The 18,394-nt window shown below is 43.9% G+C and overlaps 1 protein-coding gene across 1 annotated transcript; it reads left to right on the plus strand.

Moving 5' to 3' along the window:
• Window positions 1–866: 866 nt before the first annotated feature.
• On the plus strand, window positions 867–16,402 carry mgst1.2 (microsomal glutathione S-transferase 1.2). Its single transcript, XM_079235992.1, has 4 exons — window positions 867–935; window positions 1,269–1,441; window positions 1,746–1,837; window positions 16,061–16,402. Exons 2-4 carry the CDS (start codon window positions 1,325–1,327, stop codon window positions 16,305–16,307), a joined length of 456 nt encoding a protein of 151 aa, XP_079092118.1. The 5' UTR covers window positions 867–935; window positions 1,269–1,324; the 3' UTR covers window positions 16,308–16,402.
• The last annotated feature ends 1,992 nt before the right edge of the window (window positions 16,403–18,394 follow it).

Here is an 18,394-nt window from a genome sequence, read left to right on the forward strand (position 1 = left end):
ATTTTTAGATGAATGCATAAATAGCAATCCTCAATTACTGAACCAATTATATCTTTTGGCAATGGAAGTTCATTTAAAAAAAGATGCAAACATAACAATATGTAGCAGATAAAGTGCAGTATTAACTGTGGATTTACATCATAATGAAAACAATATTGTGCCTATAAATGGCTTCAGGAGAAACTAAGTATTTTAGTAAGGTTTAGGACTCCATGACAGGAGGACCCCAAGAATAAATGAAAGTTAAAGATCAAGACCCAAATTACAGCAGGTCCCGAGTCCACACATACAAACACTAGTCAGAAAAAAAACAGAAACATGCACTTTATTAATCCCCTTGGGGAAATTCTTCTCTGCATTTGACCCATCCCTGATTAGGGAGCAGTGGGCAGCCCTGCGGGGCGCCTGGGGTTGGGTGTCTTGCTCAGGGACACTTCGACATGTGAGCTATGGGGGGACTGGGGATCGAGCCGGGTGCCTTACTGTTTCGGGACGACCACTCATCCCCCTGAGCTACAGTCGCCCCAAACACTACAAACACTAGTCAGGTCCCGAGTCCACACATTCAAACACTGGTCACTCATCGAGCAGATAAAAGTCTCAGGATTGGTCATGGAGAATCACAGATTAAAACGTGTGTGTGTAAAACATGTAAACAAGATGAGTACAAAGGCAGTTTCTGTCACGTTTGATAGCTGATGGACTTCTTCGCTTAAATCTGCAAGTCATTATTCTATAACAAATGATGCTGAGCATTGGGTTGGTGTTTTTATTTGGAGGAATGTGAGCATTCCTCACAAGTATAGCAACACAGCAACACTCCCACATACAGGAAGTAGTGTTTTGTGCTGAGGGCGTAGTTGTCCCGCCCCCCTGAGCCTCTGGGTGAGCGGTCAGACACACACTCTCTCCACTTCTGCAGAGCCACACAGGACGTAAGTAGAGCCGTTCAACTCTAAATGATACTGCAGGTCTTTGAACACATTACACATAATGATCATGTATACATGTGTGTCTGCTTTAGAGTGTTGCATTCAGGCAACACTGCAGCTGGTGCGTCTGTTCTGTCACTTGATCTGTAAACAGAGACGCTGCATATTGAGTCTTACTGACAGGGTTGTACTCTCCACTCCAGAGTGTCAGGCAGAACTACACTGATCACAAGTCTAGCATAATATTAATGCTGCACGTTTGTAGAAGTTTTGGCAGCAGAAGTTCTGTTTTCCATGTTGTTTTGTTCAGGCTGTTTCTTATCTCTGCCGAAACAGAATTTAAAACAGGTCCCGACTCGTCCTCATAGTGACTCAGTTGTAGAGCAGCAGAGATGCCAAAGCTGATGGAAGAGGAGGTATTTATGGCTTTCGCCACCTACGCAACTGTAGTCCTGCTGAAGATGTTGCTGATGGCTCCCCTGACTGCATACTGCCGCTTCACCAGGGGGGTAGGTCGTTGTTTCACATCCCATCACATGAAGGTGCCTCAGTGCCAAGCCTGGAAGACTTGTTTTGTGGTTTCTTTGATATGCAAGAAATGAAGACCTCCAATGCCTCCAAGCCAGTACTGCTGAGGGCCACTATAACATGTTTTTCTTAGAAAAGCAACAACTTAAAGATCACTTAATTAGACTTGATTGTTATGGAAACTGTTTTTGCTTATTCTCCTCATGCATGTTAACTTTATAATATGGAACTTCTCAACATAACTTCTGTTTGGGGTAAACACTCATTTAGGCTTTCTCTCTTCAGGCTTTTGCAAATGATGAAGACGTGGCCTTAAAGCCTGCAGAGGAGAGGAAGAAGCTTGTCAGAACCCACCCAGACGTAGAGCGAGTTCGAAGGTGAGAAGATCCATCCCGTACACTTGAAGTTCATGATGGATAACTGGGATTTGATCAGGAAACAAAATGCACAAAACAGATAGTTGCTTCCTTGTTGCGGTTGATGGATTTTTTTTGACCTGAAAACAGGTTTGCATTCTAGAAAACGCCCAGTCTCCTGAAAACTAAAGTATTGACATTAACAAAAGGATTAATGTCAATACAATTATTAACAAATATTAATAATACAGCAGCTTGAGATCAGGCACCAAGTTTAAACAATAAGGAAAAACACTCAAAGCCAGACAGGTTCTAAAATACAGCAACTGTTACTTTATCACACAGAAACCAGACGGGGCTTTGAACTGATAACGTTATAGTTCCAACCCTACTAACGACACACAACACCACGTTACAGTTCCAACCCTACTAACAACACACAACAACACATTATAGTTCCAACCCTACTAACGACACACAACACTACGTTACAGTTCCAACCCTACTAACAACACACAACAACACATTATAGTTCCAACCCTACTAACGACACACAACAACACGTTACAGTTCCAACCCTACTAACGACACACAACACGTTACAGTTCCAACCCTACTAACGACACACAACAACACGTTATAGTTCCAACCCTACTAACGACACACAACAACACGTTATAGTTCCAACCCTACTAACAACACACAACACGTTACAGTTCCAACCCTACTAACGACACACAACAACACGTTATAGTTCCAACCCTACTAACGACACACAACACCACGTTACAGTTCCAACCCTACTAACAACACACAACAACACATTATAGTTCCAACCCTACTAACGACACACAACAATACGTTACAGTTCCAACCCTACTAACGACACACAACACGTTACAGTTCCAACCCTACTAACGACACACAACACGTTACAGTTCCAACCCTACTAACGACACACAACAACACGTTACAGTTCCAACCCTACTAACGACACACAACAATACGTTACAGTTCCAACCCTACTAACGACACACAACACGTTACAGTTCCAACCCTACTAACGACACACAACACGTTACAGTTCCAACCCTACTAACGACACACAACACCACATTACAGTTCCAACCCTACTAACGACACACAACAACACGTTACAGTTCCAACCCTACTAACGACACACAACAACACGTTACAGTTCCAACCCTACTAACGACACACAACAACACGTTACAGTTCCAACCCTACTAACGACACACAACAACACGTTATAGTTCCAACCCTACTAACGACACACAACACGTTACAGTTCCAACCCTACTAACAACACACAACACGTTACAGTTCCAACCCTACTAACGACACACAACAACACGTTACAGTTCCAACCCTACTAACGACACACAACACGTTACAGTTCCAACCCTACTAACGACACACAACACCACATTACAGTTCCAACCCTACTAACGACACACAACACCACATTACAGTTCCAACCCTACTAACGACACACAACAACACGTTACAGTTCCAACCCTACTAACGACACACAACAACACGTTACAGTTCCAACCCTACTAACGACACACAACAACACGTTACAGTTCCAACCCTACTAACGACACACAACACGTTACAGTTCCAACCCTACTAACGACACACAACACCACATTACAGTTCCAACCCTACTAACGACACACAACACCACATTACAGTTCCAACCCTACTAACGACACACAACAACACGTTATAGTTCCAACCCTACTAACGACACACAACACCACATTACAGTTCCAACCCTACTAACGACACACAACAACACGTTACAGTTCCAACCCTACTAACGACACACAACAACACGTTACAGTTCCAACCCTACTAACGACACACAACAACACGTTATAGTTCCAACCCTACTAACGACACACAACAACACGTTACAGTTCCAACCCTACTAACGACACACAACAACACGTTATAGTTCCAACCCTACTAACGACACACAACAACACGTTATAGTTCCAACCCTACTAACGACACACAACAACACGTTACAGTTCCAACCCTACTAACGACACACAACAACACGTTACAGTTCCAACCCTACTAACGACACACAACACCACGTTACAGTTCCAACCCTACTAACGACGCACAACACCACGTTACATTTCCAACCCTACTAACGACACACAACAACACGTTATAGTTCCAACCCTACTAAGGACACACAACAACACGTTACAGTTCCAACCCTACTAACGACACACAACACCACGTTACAGTTCCAACCCTACTAACGACACACAACACATTATAGTTCCAACCCTACTAACGACACACAACACCACATTACAGTTCCAACCCTACTAACGACACACAACAACACGTTACAGTTCCAACCCTACTAACGACACACAACACGTTACAGTTCCAACCCTACTAACGACACACAACAACACGTTACAGTTCCAACCCTACTAACGACACACAACAACACGTTATAGTTCCAACCCTACTAAGGACACACAACAACACGTTACAGTTCCAACCCTACTAACGACACACAACACATTATAGTTCCAACCCTACTAACGACACACAACACCACATTACAGTTCCAACCCTACTAACGACACACAACAACACGTTACAGTTCCAACCCTACTAACGACACACAACACGTTACAGTTCCAACCCTACTAACGACACACAACAACACGTTACAGTTCCAACCCTACTAACAACACACAACACGTTACAGTTCCAACCCTACTAATGACACACAACACGTTACAGTTCCAACCCTACTAACGACACACAACACGTTACAGTTCCAACCCTACTAACGACACACAACAACACGTTACAGTTCCAACCCTACTAACGACACACAACATGTTACAGTTCCAACCCTACTAACGACACACAACACCACGTTACAGTTCCAACCCTACTAACGACACACAACAACACGTTACAGTTCCAACCCTACTAACGACACACAACAACACGTTATAGTTCCAACCCTACTAGCGACACACAACACGTTACAGTTCCAACCCTACTAACAACACACAACACGTTACAGTTCCAACCCTACTAACGACACACAACAACACGTTACAGTTCCAACCCTACTAACGACACACAACACGTTACAGTTCCAACCCTACTAACGACACACAACACCACATTACAGTTCCAACCCTACTAACGACACACAACACCACATTACAGTTCCAACCCTACTAACGACACACAACAACACGTTATAGTTCCAACCCTACTAACGACACACAACACCACATTACAGTTCCAACCCTACTAACGACACACAACAACACGTTACAGTTCCAACCCTACTAACGACACACAACAACACGTTACAGTTCCAACCCTACTAACGACACACAACAACACGTTGTAGTTCCAACCCTACTAACGACACACAACAACACGTTACAGTTCCAACCCTACTAACGACACACAACAACACGTTATAGTTCCAACCCTACTAACGACACACAACAACACGTTATAGTTCCAACCCTACTAACGACACACAACAACACGTTACAGTTCCAACCCTACTAACGACACACAACAACACGTTACAGTTCCAACCCTACTAACGACACACAACACCACGTTACAGTTCCAACCCTACTAACGACACACAACACGTTACATTTCCAACCCTACTAACGACACACAACACATTACAGTTCCAACCCTACTAACGACGCACAACACCACGTTACATTTCCAACCCTACTAACGACACACAACAACACGTTATAGTTCCAACCCTACTAAGGACACACAACAACACGTTACAGTTCCAACCCTACTAACGACACACAACACCACGTTACAGTTCCAACCCTACTAACGACACACAACACATTATAGTTCCAACCCTACTAACGACACACAACACCACATTACAGTTCCAACCCTACTAACGACACACAACAACACGTTACAGTTCCAACCCTACTAACAACACACAACACGTTACAGTTCCAACCCTACTAATGACACACAACACGTTACAGTTCCAACCCTACTAACGACACACAACACGTTACAGTTCCAACCCTACTAACGACACACAACAACACGTTACAGTTCCAACCCTACTAACGACACACAACATGTTACAGTTCCAACCCTACTAACGACACACAACACCACATTACAGTTCCAACCCTACTAACGACACACAACAACACGTTATAGTTCCAACCCTACTAACGACACACAACACCACATTACAGTTCCAACCCTACTAACGACACACAACAACACGTTACAGTTCCAACCCTACTAACGACACACAACAACACGCTACAGTTCCAACCCTACTAACGACACACAACACATTACAGTTCCAACCCTACTAACGACACACAACACATTACAGTTCCAACCCTACTAACGACACACAACACGTTACATTTCCAACCCTACTAACGACACACAACACGTTACATTTCCAACCCTACTAACGACACACAACACGTTACAGTTCCAACCCTACTAACGACACACAACACGTTATAGTTCCAACCCTACTAACGACACACAACACGTTACAGTTCCAACCCTACTAACGACACACAACACATTACAGTTCCAACCCTACTAACGACACACAACACATTACAGTTCCAACCCTACTAACGACACACAACACGTTACAGTTCCAACCCTACTAACGACACACAACACATTACAGTTCCAACCCTACTAACGACACACAACACATTACAGTTCCAACCCTACTAACGACACACAACACATTACAGTTCCAACCCTACTAACGACACACAACACCACGTTACAGTTCCAACCCTACTAACGACACACAACAACACGTTACAGTTCCAACCCTACTAACGACACACAACACGTTACATTTCCAACCCTACTAACGACACACAACACATTACAGTTCCAACCCTACTAACGACACACAACACATTACAGTTCCAACCCTACTAACGACACACAACAACACGTTATAGTTCCAACCCTACTAACGACACACAACAACACGTTACAGTTCCAACCCTACTAACGACACACAACAACACGTTACAGTTCCAACCCTACTAACGACACACAACACCACGTTACAGTTCCAACCCTACTAACGACACACAACACGTTACATTTCCAACCCTACTAACGACACACAACACATTACAGTTCCAACCCTACTAACGACGCACAACACCACGTTACATTTCCAACCCTACTAACGACACACAACAACACGTTATAGTTCCAACCCTACTAAGGACACACAACAACACGTTACAGTTCCAACCCTACTAACGACACACAACACCACGTTACAGTTCCAACCCTACTAACGACACACAACACATTATAGTTCCAACCCTACTAACGACACACAACACCACATTACAGTTCCAACCCTACTAACGACACACAACAACACGTTACAGTTCCAACCCTACTAACGACACACAACACGTTACAGTTCCAACCCTACTAACGACACACAACAACACGTTACAGTTCCAACCCTACTAACGACACACAACAACACGTTATAGTTCCAACCCTACTAAGGACACACAACAACACGTTACAGTTCCAACCCTACTAACGACACACAACACCACGTTACAGTTCCAACCCTACTAACGACACACAACACATTATAGTTCCAACCCTACTAACGACACACAACACCACATTACAGTTCCAACCCTACTAACGACACACAACAACACGTTACAGTTCCAACCCTACTAACGACACACAACACGTTACAGTTCCAACCCTACTAACGACACACAACAACACGTTACAGTTCCAACCCTACTAACAACACACAACACGTTACAGTTCCAACCCTACTAATGACACACAACACGTTACAGTTCCAACCCTACTAACGACACACAACACGTTACAGTTCCAACCCTACTAACGACACACAACAACACGTTACAGTTCCAACCCTACTAACGACACACAACATGTTACAGTTCCAACCCTACTAACGACACACAACACCACATTACAGTTCCAACCCTACTAACGACACACAACAACACGTTATAGTTCCAACCCTACTAACGACACACAACACCACATTACAGTTCCAACCCTACTAACGACACACAACAACACGTTACAGTTCCAACCCTACTAACGACACACAACAACACGCTACAGTTCCAACCCTACTAACGACACACAACACATTACAGTTCCAACCCTACTAACGACACACAACACATTACAGTTCCAACCCTACTAACGACACACAACACGTTACATTTCCAACCCTACTAACGACACACAACACGTTACATTTCCAACCCTACTAACGACACACAACACATTACAGTTCCAACCCTACTAACGACACACAACACCACGTTACAGTTCCAACCCTACTAACGACACACAACACGTTACAGTTCCAACCCTACTAACGACACACAACACGTTATAGTTCCAACCCTACTAACGACACACAACACGTTACAGTTCCAACCCTACTAACGACACACAACACCACGTTACAGTTCCAACCCTACTAACGACACACAACAACACGTTACAGTTCCAACCCTACTAACGACACACAACACGTTACATTTCCAACCCTACTAACGACACACAACACATTACAGTTCCAACCCTACTAACGACACACAACACATTACAGTTCCAACCCTACTAACGACACACAACACGTTACATTTCCAACCCTACTAACGACACACAACACGTTACATTTCCAACCCTACTAACGACACACAACACATTACATTTCCAACCCTACTAACGACACACAACACATTACAGTTCCAACCCTACTAACGACACACAACAACACGTTATAGTTCCAACCCTACTAACGACACACAACAACACGTTATAGTTCCAACCCTACTAACGACACACAACACCACATTACAGTTCCAACCCTACTAACGACACACAACACCACGTTACAGTTCCAACCCTACTAACGACACACAACACATTACAGTTCCAACCCTACTAACGACACACAACACCACGTTACAGTTCCAACCCTACTAACGACACACAACAACACATTACAGTTCCAACCCTACTAACGACACACAACACCACGTTACAGTTCCAACCCTACTAACGACACACAACACATTACAGTTCCAACCCTACTAACGACACACAACACGTTACAGTTCCAACCCTACTAACGACACACAACAACACGTTACAGTTCCAACCCTACTAACGACACACAACACCACGTTACAGTTCCAACCCTACTAACGACACACAACACCACGTTACAGTTCCAACCCTACTAACGACACACAACAACACATTACAGTTCCAACCCTACTAACGACACACAACACCACGTTACAGTTCCAACCCTACTAACGACACACAACACATTACAGTTCCAACCCTACTAACGACACACAACACGTTACATTTCCAACCCTACTAACGACACACAACACGTTACATTTCCAACCCTACTAACGACACACAACACGTTACAGTTCCAACCCTACTAACGACACACAACACCACGTTACAGTTCCAACCCTACTAACGACACACAACAACACGTTACAGTTCCAACCCTACTAACGACACACAACAACACATTACAGTTCCAACCCTACTAACGACACACAACACGTTTCAGTTCCAACCCTACTAACGACACACAACACCACGTTACAGTTCCAACCCTACTAACGACACACAACACGTTATAGTTCTAACCCTACTAACGACACACAACACGTTACAGTTCCAACCCTACTAACGACACACAACAACACGTTACAGTTCCAACCCTACTAACGACACACAACACGTTACAGTTCCAACCCTACTAACGACACACAACACATTACAGTTCCAACCCTACCAACGACACACAACACGTTACAGTTCCAACCCTACTAACGACACACAACACATTACAGTTCCAACCCTACTAACGACACACAACACCACGTTACAGTTCCAACCCTACTAACGACACACAACACGTTACAGTTCCAACCCTACTAACGACACACAACACGTTACAGTTCCAACCCTACTAACGACACACAACACATTACAGTTCCAACCCTACTAACGACACACAACACATTACAGTTCCAACCCTACTAACGACACACAACACGTTACAGTTCCAACCCTACTAACGACACACAACACATTACAGTTCCAACCCTACCAACGACACACAACACGTTACAGTTCCAACCCTACTAACAACACACAACAACACATTACAGTTCCAACCCTACTAACGACACACAACAACACGTTATAGTTCCAACCCTACTAACGACACACAACACGTTACAGTTCCAACCCTACTAACGACACACAACACGTTACAGTTCCAACCCTACTAACGACACACAACACGTTACAGTTCCAACCCTACTAACGACACACAACACGTTACAGTTCCAACCCTACTAACGACACACAACACCACGTTACAGTTCCAACCCTACTAACGACACACAACAACACGTTACAGTTCCAACCCTACTAACGACACACAACAACACGTTACAGTTCCAACCCTACTAACGACACACAACACGTTTCAGTTCCAACCCTACTAACGACACACAACACCACGTTACAGTTCCAACCCTACTAACGACACACAACACGTTATAGTTCCAACCCTACTAACGACACACAACACATTATAGTTCCAACCCTACTAACGACACACAACACCACATTACAGTTCCAACCCTACTAACGACACACAACAACACGTTACAGTTCCAACCCTACTAACGACACACAACACGTTACAGTTCCAACCCTACTAACGACACACAACAACACGTTACAGTTCCAACCCTACTAACGACACACAACAACACGTTATAGTTCCAACCCTACTAAGGACACACAACAACACGTTACAGTTCCAACCCTACTAACGACACACAACACCACGTTACAGTTCCAACCCTACTAACGACACACAACACATTATAGTTCCAACCCTACTAACGACACACAACACCACATTACAGTTCCAACCCTACTAACGACACACAACAACACGTTACAGTTCCAACCCTACTAACGACACACAACACGTGACAGTTCCAACCCTACTAACGACACACAACAACACGTTACAGTTCCAACCCTACTAACAACACACAACACGTTACAGTTCCAACCCTACTAATGACACACAACACGTTACAGTTCCAACCCTACTAACGACACACAACACGTTACAGTTCCAACCCTACTAACGACACACAACAACACGTTACAGTTCCAACCCTACTAACGACACACAACATGTTACAGTTCCAACCCTACTAACGACACACAACACCACATTACAGTTCCAACCCTACTAACGACACACAACAACACGTTATAGTTCCAACCCTACTAACGACACACAACACCACATTACAGTTCCAACCCTACTAACGACACACAACAACACGTTACAGTTCCAACCCTACTAACGACACACAACAACACGCTACAGTTCCAACCCTACTAACGACACACAACACATTACAGTTCCAACCCTACTAACGACACACAACACATTACAGTTCCAACCCTACTAACGACACACAACACGTTACATTTCCAACCCTACTAACGACACACAACACGTTACATTTCCAACCCTACTAACGACACACAACACATTACAGTTCCAACCCTACTAACGACACACAACACCACGTTACAGTTCCAACCCTACTAACGACACACAACACGTTACAGTTCCAACCCTACTAACGACACACAACACGTTATAGTTCCAACCCTACTAACGACAGACAACACGTTACAGTTCCAACCCTACTAACGACACACAACACCACGTTACAGTTCCAACCCTACTAACGACACACAACAACACGTTACAGTTCCAACCCTACTAACGACACACAACACGTTACATTTCCAACCCTACTAACGACACACAACACATTACAGTTCCAACCCTACTAACGACACACAACACATTACAGTTCCAACCCTACTAACGACACACAACACGTTACATTTCCAACCCTACTAACGACACACAACACGTTACATTTCCAACCCTACTAACGACACACAACACATTACATTTCCAACCCTACTAACGACACACAACACATTACAGTTCCAACCCTACTAACGACACACAACAACACGTTATAGTTCCAACCCTACTAACGACACACAACAACACGTTATAGTTCCAACCCTACTAACGACACACAACACCACATTACAGTTCCAACCCTACTAACGACACACAACACCACGTTACAGTTCCAACCCTACTAACGACACACAACACATTACAGTTCCAACCCTACTAACGACACACAACACCACGTTACAGTTCCAACCCTACTAACGACACACAACAACACATTACAGTTCCAACCCTACTAACGACACACAACACCACGTTACAGTTCCAACCCTACTAACGACACACAACACATTACAGTTCCAACCCTACTAACGACACACAACACGTTACAGTTCCAACCCTACTAACGACACACAACAACACGTTACAGTTCCAACCCTACTAACGACACACAACACCACGTTACAGTTCCAACCCTACTAACGACACACAACACCACGTTACAGTTCCAACCCTACTAACGACACACAACAACACATTACAGTTCCAACCCTACTAACGACACACAACACCACGTTACAGTTCCAACCCTACTAACGACACACAACACATTACAGTTCCAACCCTACTAACGACACACAACACGTTACATTTCCAACCCTACTAACGACACACAACACGTTACATTTCCAACCCTACTAACGACACACAACACGTTACAGTTCCAACCCTACTAACGACACACAACACCACGTTACAGTTCCAACCCTACTAACGACACACAACAACACGTTACAGTTCCAACCCTACTAACGACACACAACAACACATTACAGTTCCAACCCTACTAACGACACACAACACGTTTCAGTTCCAACCCTACTAACGACACACAACACCACGTTACAGTTCCAACCCTACTAACGACACACAACACGTTATAGTTCTAACCCTACTAGCGACACACAACACGTTACAGTTCCAACCCTACTAACGACACACAACAACACGTTACAGTTCCAACCCTACTAACGACACACAACACGTTACAGTTCCAACCCTACTAACGACACACAACACATTACAGTTCCAACCCTACCAACGACACACAACACGTTACAGTTCCAACCCTACTAACGACACACAACACATTACAGTTCCAACCCTACTAACGACACACAACACCACGTTACAGTTCCAACCCTACTAACGACACACAACACGTTACAGTTCCAACCCTACTAACGACACACAACACGTTACAGTTCCAACCCTACTAACGACACACAACACATTACAGTTCCAACCCTACTAACGACACACAACACATTACAGTTCCAACCCTACTAACGACACACAACACGTTACAGTTCCAACCCTACCAACGACACACAACACGTTACAGTTCCAACCCTACTAACGACACACAACACGTTACAGTTCCAACCCTACTAACGACACACAACACGTTACAGTTCCAACCCTACTAACGACACACAACACGTTACAGTTCCAACCCTACTAACGACACACAACACATTACAGTTCCAACCCTACTAACGACACACAACACGTTACAGTTCCAACCCTACTAACGACACACAACACATTACAGTTCCAACCCTACCAACGACACACAACACGTTACAGTTCCAACCCTACTAACAACACACAACAACACATTACAGTTCCAACCCTACTAACGACACACAACAACACGTTATAGTTCCAACCCTACTAACGACACACAACACGTTACAGTTCCAACCCTACTAACGACACACAACACGTTACAGTTCCAACCCTACTAACGACACACAACACGTTACAGTTCCAACCCTACTAACGACACACAACACGTTACAGTTCCAACCCTACTAACGACACACAACACCACGTTACAGTTCCAACCCTACTAACGACACACAACAACACGTTACAGTTCCAACCCTACTAACGACACACAACAACACGTTACAGTTCCAACCCTACTAACGACACACAACACGTTTCAGTTCCAACCCTACTAACGACACACAACACCACGTTACAGTTCCAACCCTACTAACGACACACAACACGTTATAGTTCCAACCCTACTAACGACACACAACACGTTACAGTTCCAACCCTACTAACGACACACAACACGTTACAGTTCCAACCCTACTAACAACACACAACAACACGTTACAGTTCCAACCCTACTAACGACACACAACACGTTACAGTTCCAACCCTACTAACGACACACAACACATTACAGTTCCAACCCTACCAACGACACACAACACGTTACAGTTCCAACCCTACTAACGACACACAACACATTACAGTTCCAACCCTACTAACGACACACAACACGTTACAGTTCCAACCCTACTAACGACACACAACACGTTACAGTTCCAACCCTACTAACGACACACAACACATTACAGTTCCAACCCTACTAACGACACACAACACGTTATAGTTCCAACCCTACTAACGACACACAACACATTACAGTTCCAACCCTACTAACGACACACAACACATTACAGTTCCAACCCTACTAACAACACACAACAACACATTACAGTTCCAACCCTACTAACGACACACACCACGTTACAGTTCCAACCCTACTAACGACACACAACACGTTACAGTTCCAACCCTACTAACGACACACAACACGTTACAGTTCCAACCCTACTAACGACACACAACACGTTACAGTTCCAACCCTACTAACGACACACAACACGTTACAGTTCCAACCCTACTAACGACACACAACACATTACAGTTCCAACCCTACTAACGACACACAACACATTACAGTTCCAACCCTACTAACGACACACAACACCACGTCACAGTTCCAACCCTACTAACGACACACAACACCACGTTACAGTTCCAACACTACTAACGACACACAACACGTTACAGTTCCAACCCTACTAACGACACACAACACATTACAGTTCCAACCCTACTAACGACACACAACACATTACAGTTCCAACCCTACTAACGACACACAACACCACGTTACAGTTCCAACCCTACTAACGACACACAACACCACGTTACAGTTCCAACCCTACTAACGACACACAACACGTTACAATTCCAACCCTACTAACGACACACAACAACACGTTATAGTTCCAACCCTACTAACGACACACAACAACACGTTACAGTTCCAACCCTACTAACGACACACAACACCACGTTACAGTTCCAACCCTACTAACGACACACAACAACACGTTACAGTTCCAACCCTACTAACGACACACAACACCACGTTACAGTTCCAACCCTACTAACGACACACAACAACACGTTACAGTTCCAACCCTACTAACGACACACAACACCACGTTACAGTTCCAACCCTACTAACGACACACAACAACACGTTACAGTTCCAACCCTACTAACGACACACAACACGTTATAGTTCCAACCCTACTAACGACACACAACACCACGTTACAGTTCCAACCCTACTAACGACACACAACACGTTACAGTTCCAACCTTACTAACGACACACAACAACACATTACAGTTCCAACCCTACTAACGACACACAACAACACGCTACAGTATGTATGTGCAGGTGGCTCCTCCCATCAGTGTGAATGGATGAATGATGTCATGTAGTGTTACAGCGGCGACTGTGGCGAAGTACTTAGCATGCCCGTCCTTCAACCAGAGGGTCGGTGGTTCGTGCCCCGGCTCTGCTAGTCCTTGTCGTTGTGTCTTTGAGCAACACACTTAACCCCCAACTGCTCCCCGTTGCTGTGTCTGCAGTGTATAGAGCAAACATGTAAGTTGCTTTGGATAAAAGCGTCAGCTAAATGTAATGTAGCGCTCTAAGTGGCCAGTAGACTAGAAAGAAATGTACAGGACCGTTTACGTATTTATACGTTTTGTTTCAGTTTACAACGTTAGCCACGTGCTTAGATAAAAATAGAAATACTTCTCTGAAAGTGAGAGCAGTGTAGTGTAGGAGGCAGGCCTGATGGTGATTGACAGGTGTCTCTCCGCTCCAGATGCCACCTGAACGACCTGGAGAACGTGGTTCCCTTCGTGCTGGTCGGCCTGCTGTACGCTCTGACCGGCCCGCAGCTCTCCACCGCTCTGCTCCACTTCCGCGTCTTCGCCGGCTGTCGGATCTTCCACAGCATCTCCTACATCTTCGCCCTGCCGCAGCCCAGCCGGGCGCTGGCCTGGCTCGTGGGCCTGCTGGTCACCTTGTCCATGGCCTACAGCGTGCTCAGCAAAGTCCTCGTCCTGTAGGGGCCACACTGGTCCAGCAGCCACGCTTTTGACAGCTACCTGTGAGCTTGATTGTTAAACTTTGTACTTCATCTCTGCATTCCCTGGAAGTATTGTGTCGGATGGAAAATGTATTTTTAATAAACCTTTCCATCAGCTTTGTGTCTGGGTGATGACTTCTCAAGGTGAGGGCACAGGTTGTAAAAGTCAAATGCAACTCTGAATTATTTAAAGTACAGGTGTTAAATCTGGCAGTGGCGAAGAAGGTCATTCATATTAAATGCTTTAAAAGTAAAATCCACCCAGTTACTTAACACACAACAGCCTGTCTGATGCAATATTCAGACTTCAAATGTTTTCAGCAAACATCAGAATTGTTTCAGGATTCACTTTAAAGCGGTTGGAATGAACAGCGTGCAGCAGCTACCAGGAAGTGAACTTCCAGCTCAGCGCCCACAGATTACACAACGCCACACATTCTGATCTTTGGACTTGTTTTTGCTTTTAATGATGACTGTGCAAAAAACCCAAAGGGGAGATGCACACATTCTATACTCTTACCTGCAAACCTCACATTGTTCTGAAGCTATTTGTCTGTTTGTCCAACTTATTGTTGGACCACAATGCCACATAGTACATTACATTACAACATATCATGTAGACTCCTGCTTGTCATTTTATCTTAATGTCCTTTGTTGTGCTGCTCCCTGTTTAAAGATCTACGGGATGGCCCTTTGCTCCACCTGCAAAAACATCATTAGGAACATACATATCATTTATATATAACTAATAATATAATAAAGGTGATAGATCATGAAGGGTAGCAAAGTCTGCATAGAAGACTTCCACACTGCTCATGTAGAAGCAGACGTCCTCTCTGACTTATTCGTCGTGTCATTTCCGTACTTATTTAACGTCTCTTCCAGTTATTTTAACCCAAATCACCTCAACAGCTATTTCTGCTGCGTAAACACGGCAGAGGCTCGTTTTGGAGGAAAAATACTTTGGAAAGATATCATACACACCGTTTGTGGATGGGTTGAACGTGAAGCTCCATTCAGGTCGGCTCTCTGATCTCTACAAGACACCTCAGTTATTTATTCATAGACTAGAAACGGGTCTGTGTAGACTCGGTGGAACCAGTCCAGCTACAAATACCAGCTGAATGAAGTGCAGAGAAACTACCAATCATAGGCCGCTGTTTAGCGAGAATTAATTATGTATTTGTGTCCATCCTCATGCCAACAGAAAAACAAATACATGAACGATTGGATAAGTTAATTAAAAAGAAAAACACCGCTTCAAACCCCGATCCCAAGAGATGCATGTTAGGGGTCACAAGATGATTAGCACCTTCTTAATATTCATATTATTATTAGTATTTCTTCTTGGGAGATATTTTATCTCTAAAGAATAGTATTTACCTCTAAAATAATCTTTAAATGAAACACTCTTTAAAAAAACAATGTGACCACTGGTGACTTTGCTTCTTTTTAAATGTTACATTAATCTCACTGAATCTGAGGTTCGAGGGCCACGTTTTATTGTCTGTGTGCACATTTTCTGTGTGAAACACAGAAAATGTGCAACACGAATAAATAATAAGAAAAAAGCAAATGTAATTTAAATATGTACAATACACGGTAGTATCAGTTCTAAAGACTTATGTGTAGACGAGCATGGACATGACGAGTCTCTGCTCAGAGCGTCGACATTTACACGTTATCATTTTTCATTTCTCATTCTCTCAACTACAACAAAGCTTTGGAGTTTGTGTGTCAGCGGCTCTGCTGACAGGAAGCGGAAGCGTGTTCTCTGATTTTCTTGTTGAAAGCATGAACGCATCACGTCACCTGAAGGCAGCATCATGCAGGCAGTCACACGGCTCTACAGCATAAGAGTCCATTTTCCTGTACTGTCAAATTCAAGGATTAATAGATGTTATGAACTGTATTATTAACTGTAATTCACGTCAATAAATATAAACATTACAGCTACAATACACATTTGTCCATATTTCAAAAGAGGATGCTTTTTGATGAAACTCAACTCAGGTGAGTGACATGTGAAAACCAAAAAGAAATATTTACATTTCTTCATTGTTGATC

The sequence above is a fragment of the Taurulus bubalis genome, assembly GCF_910589615.1.
Source record: "Taurulus bubalis genome assembly, chromosome: 20".
Classification (NCBI taxonomy): Eukaryota; Metazoa; Chordata; class Actinopteri; order Perciformes; family Cottidae; genus Taurulus; species Taurulus bubalis.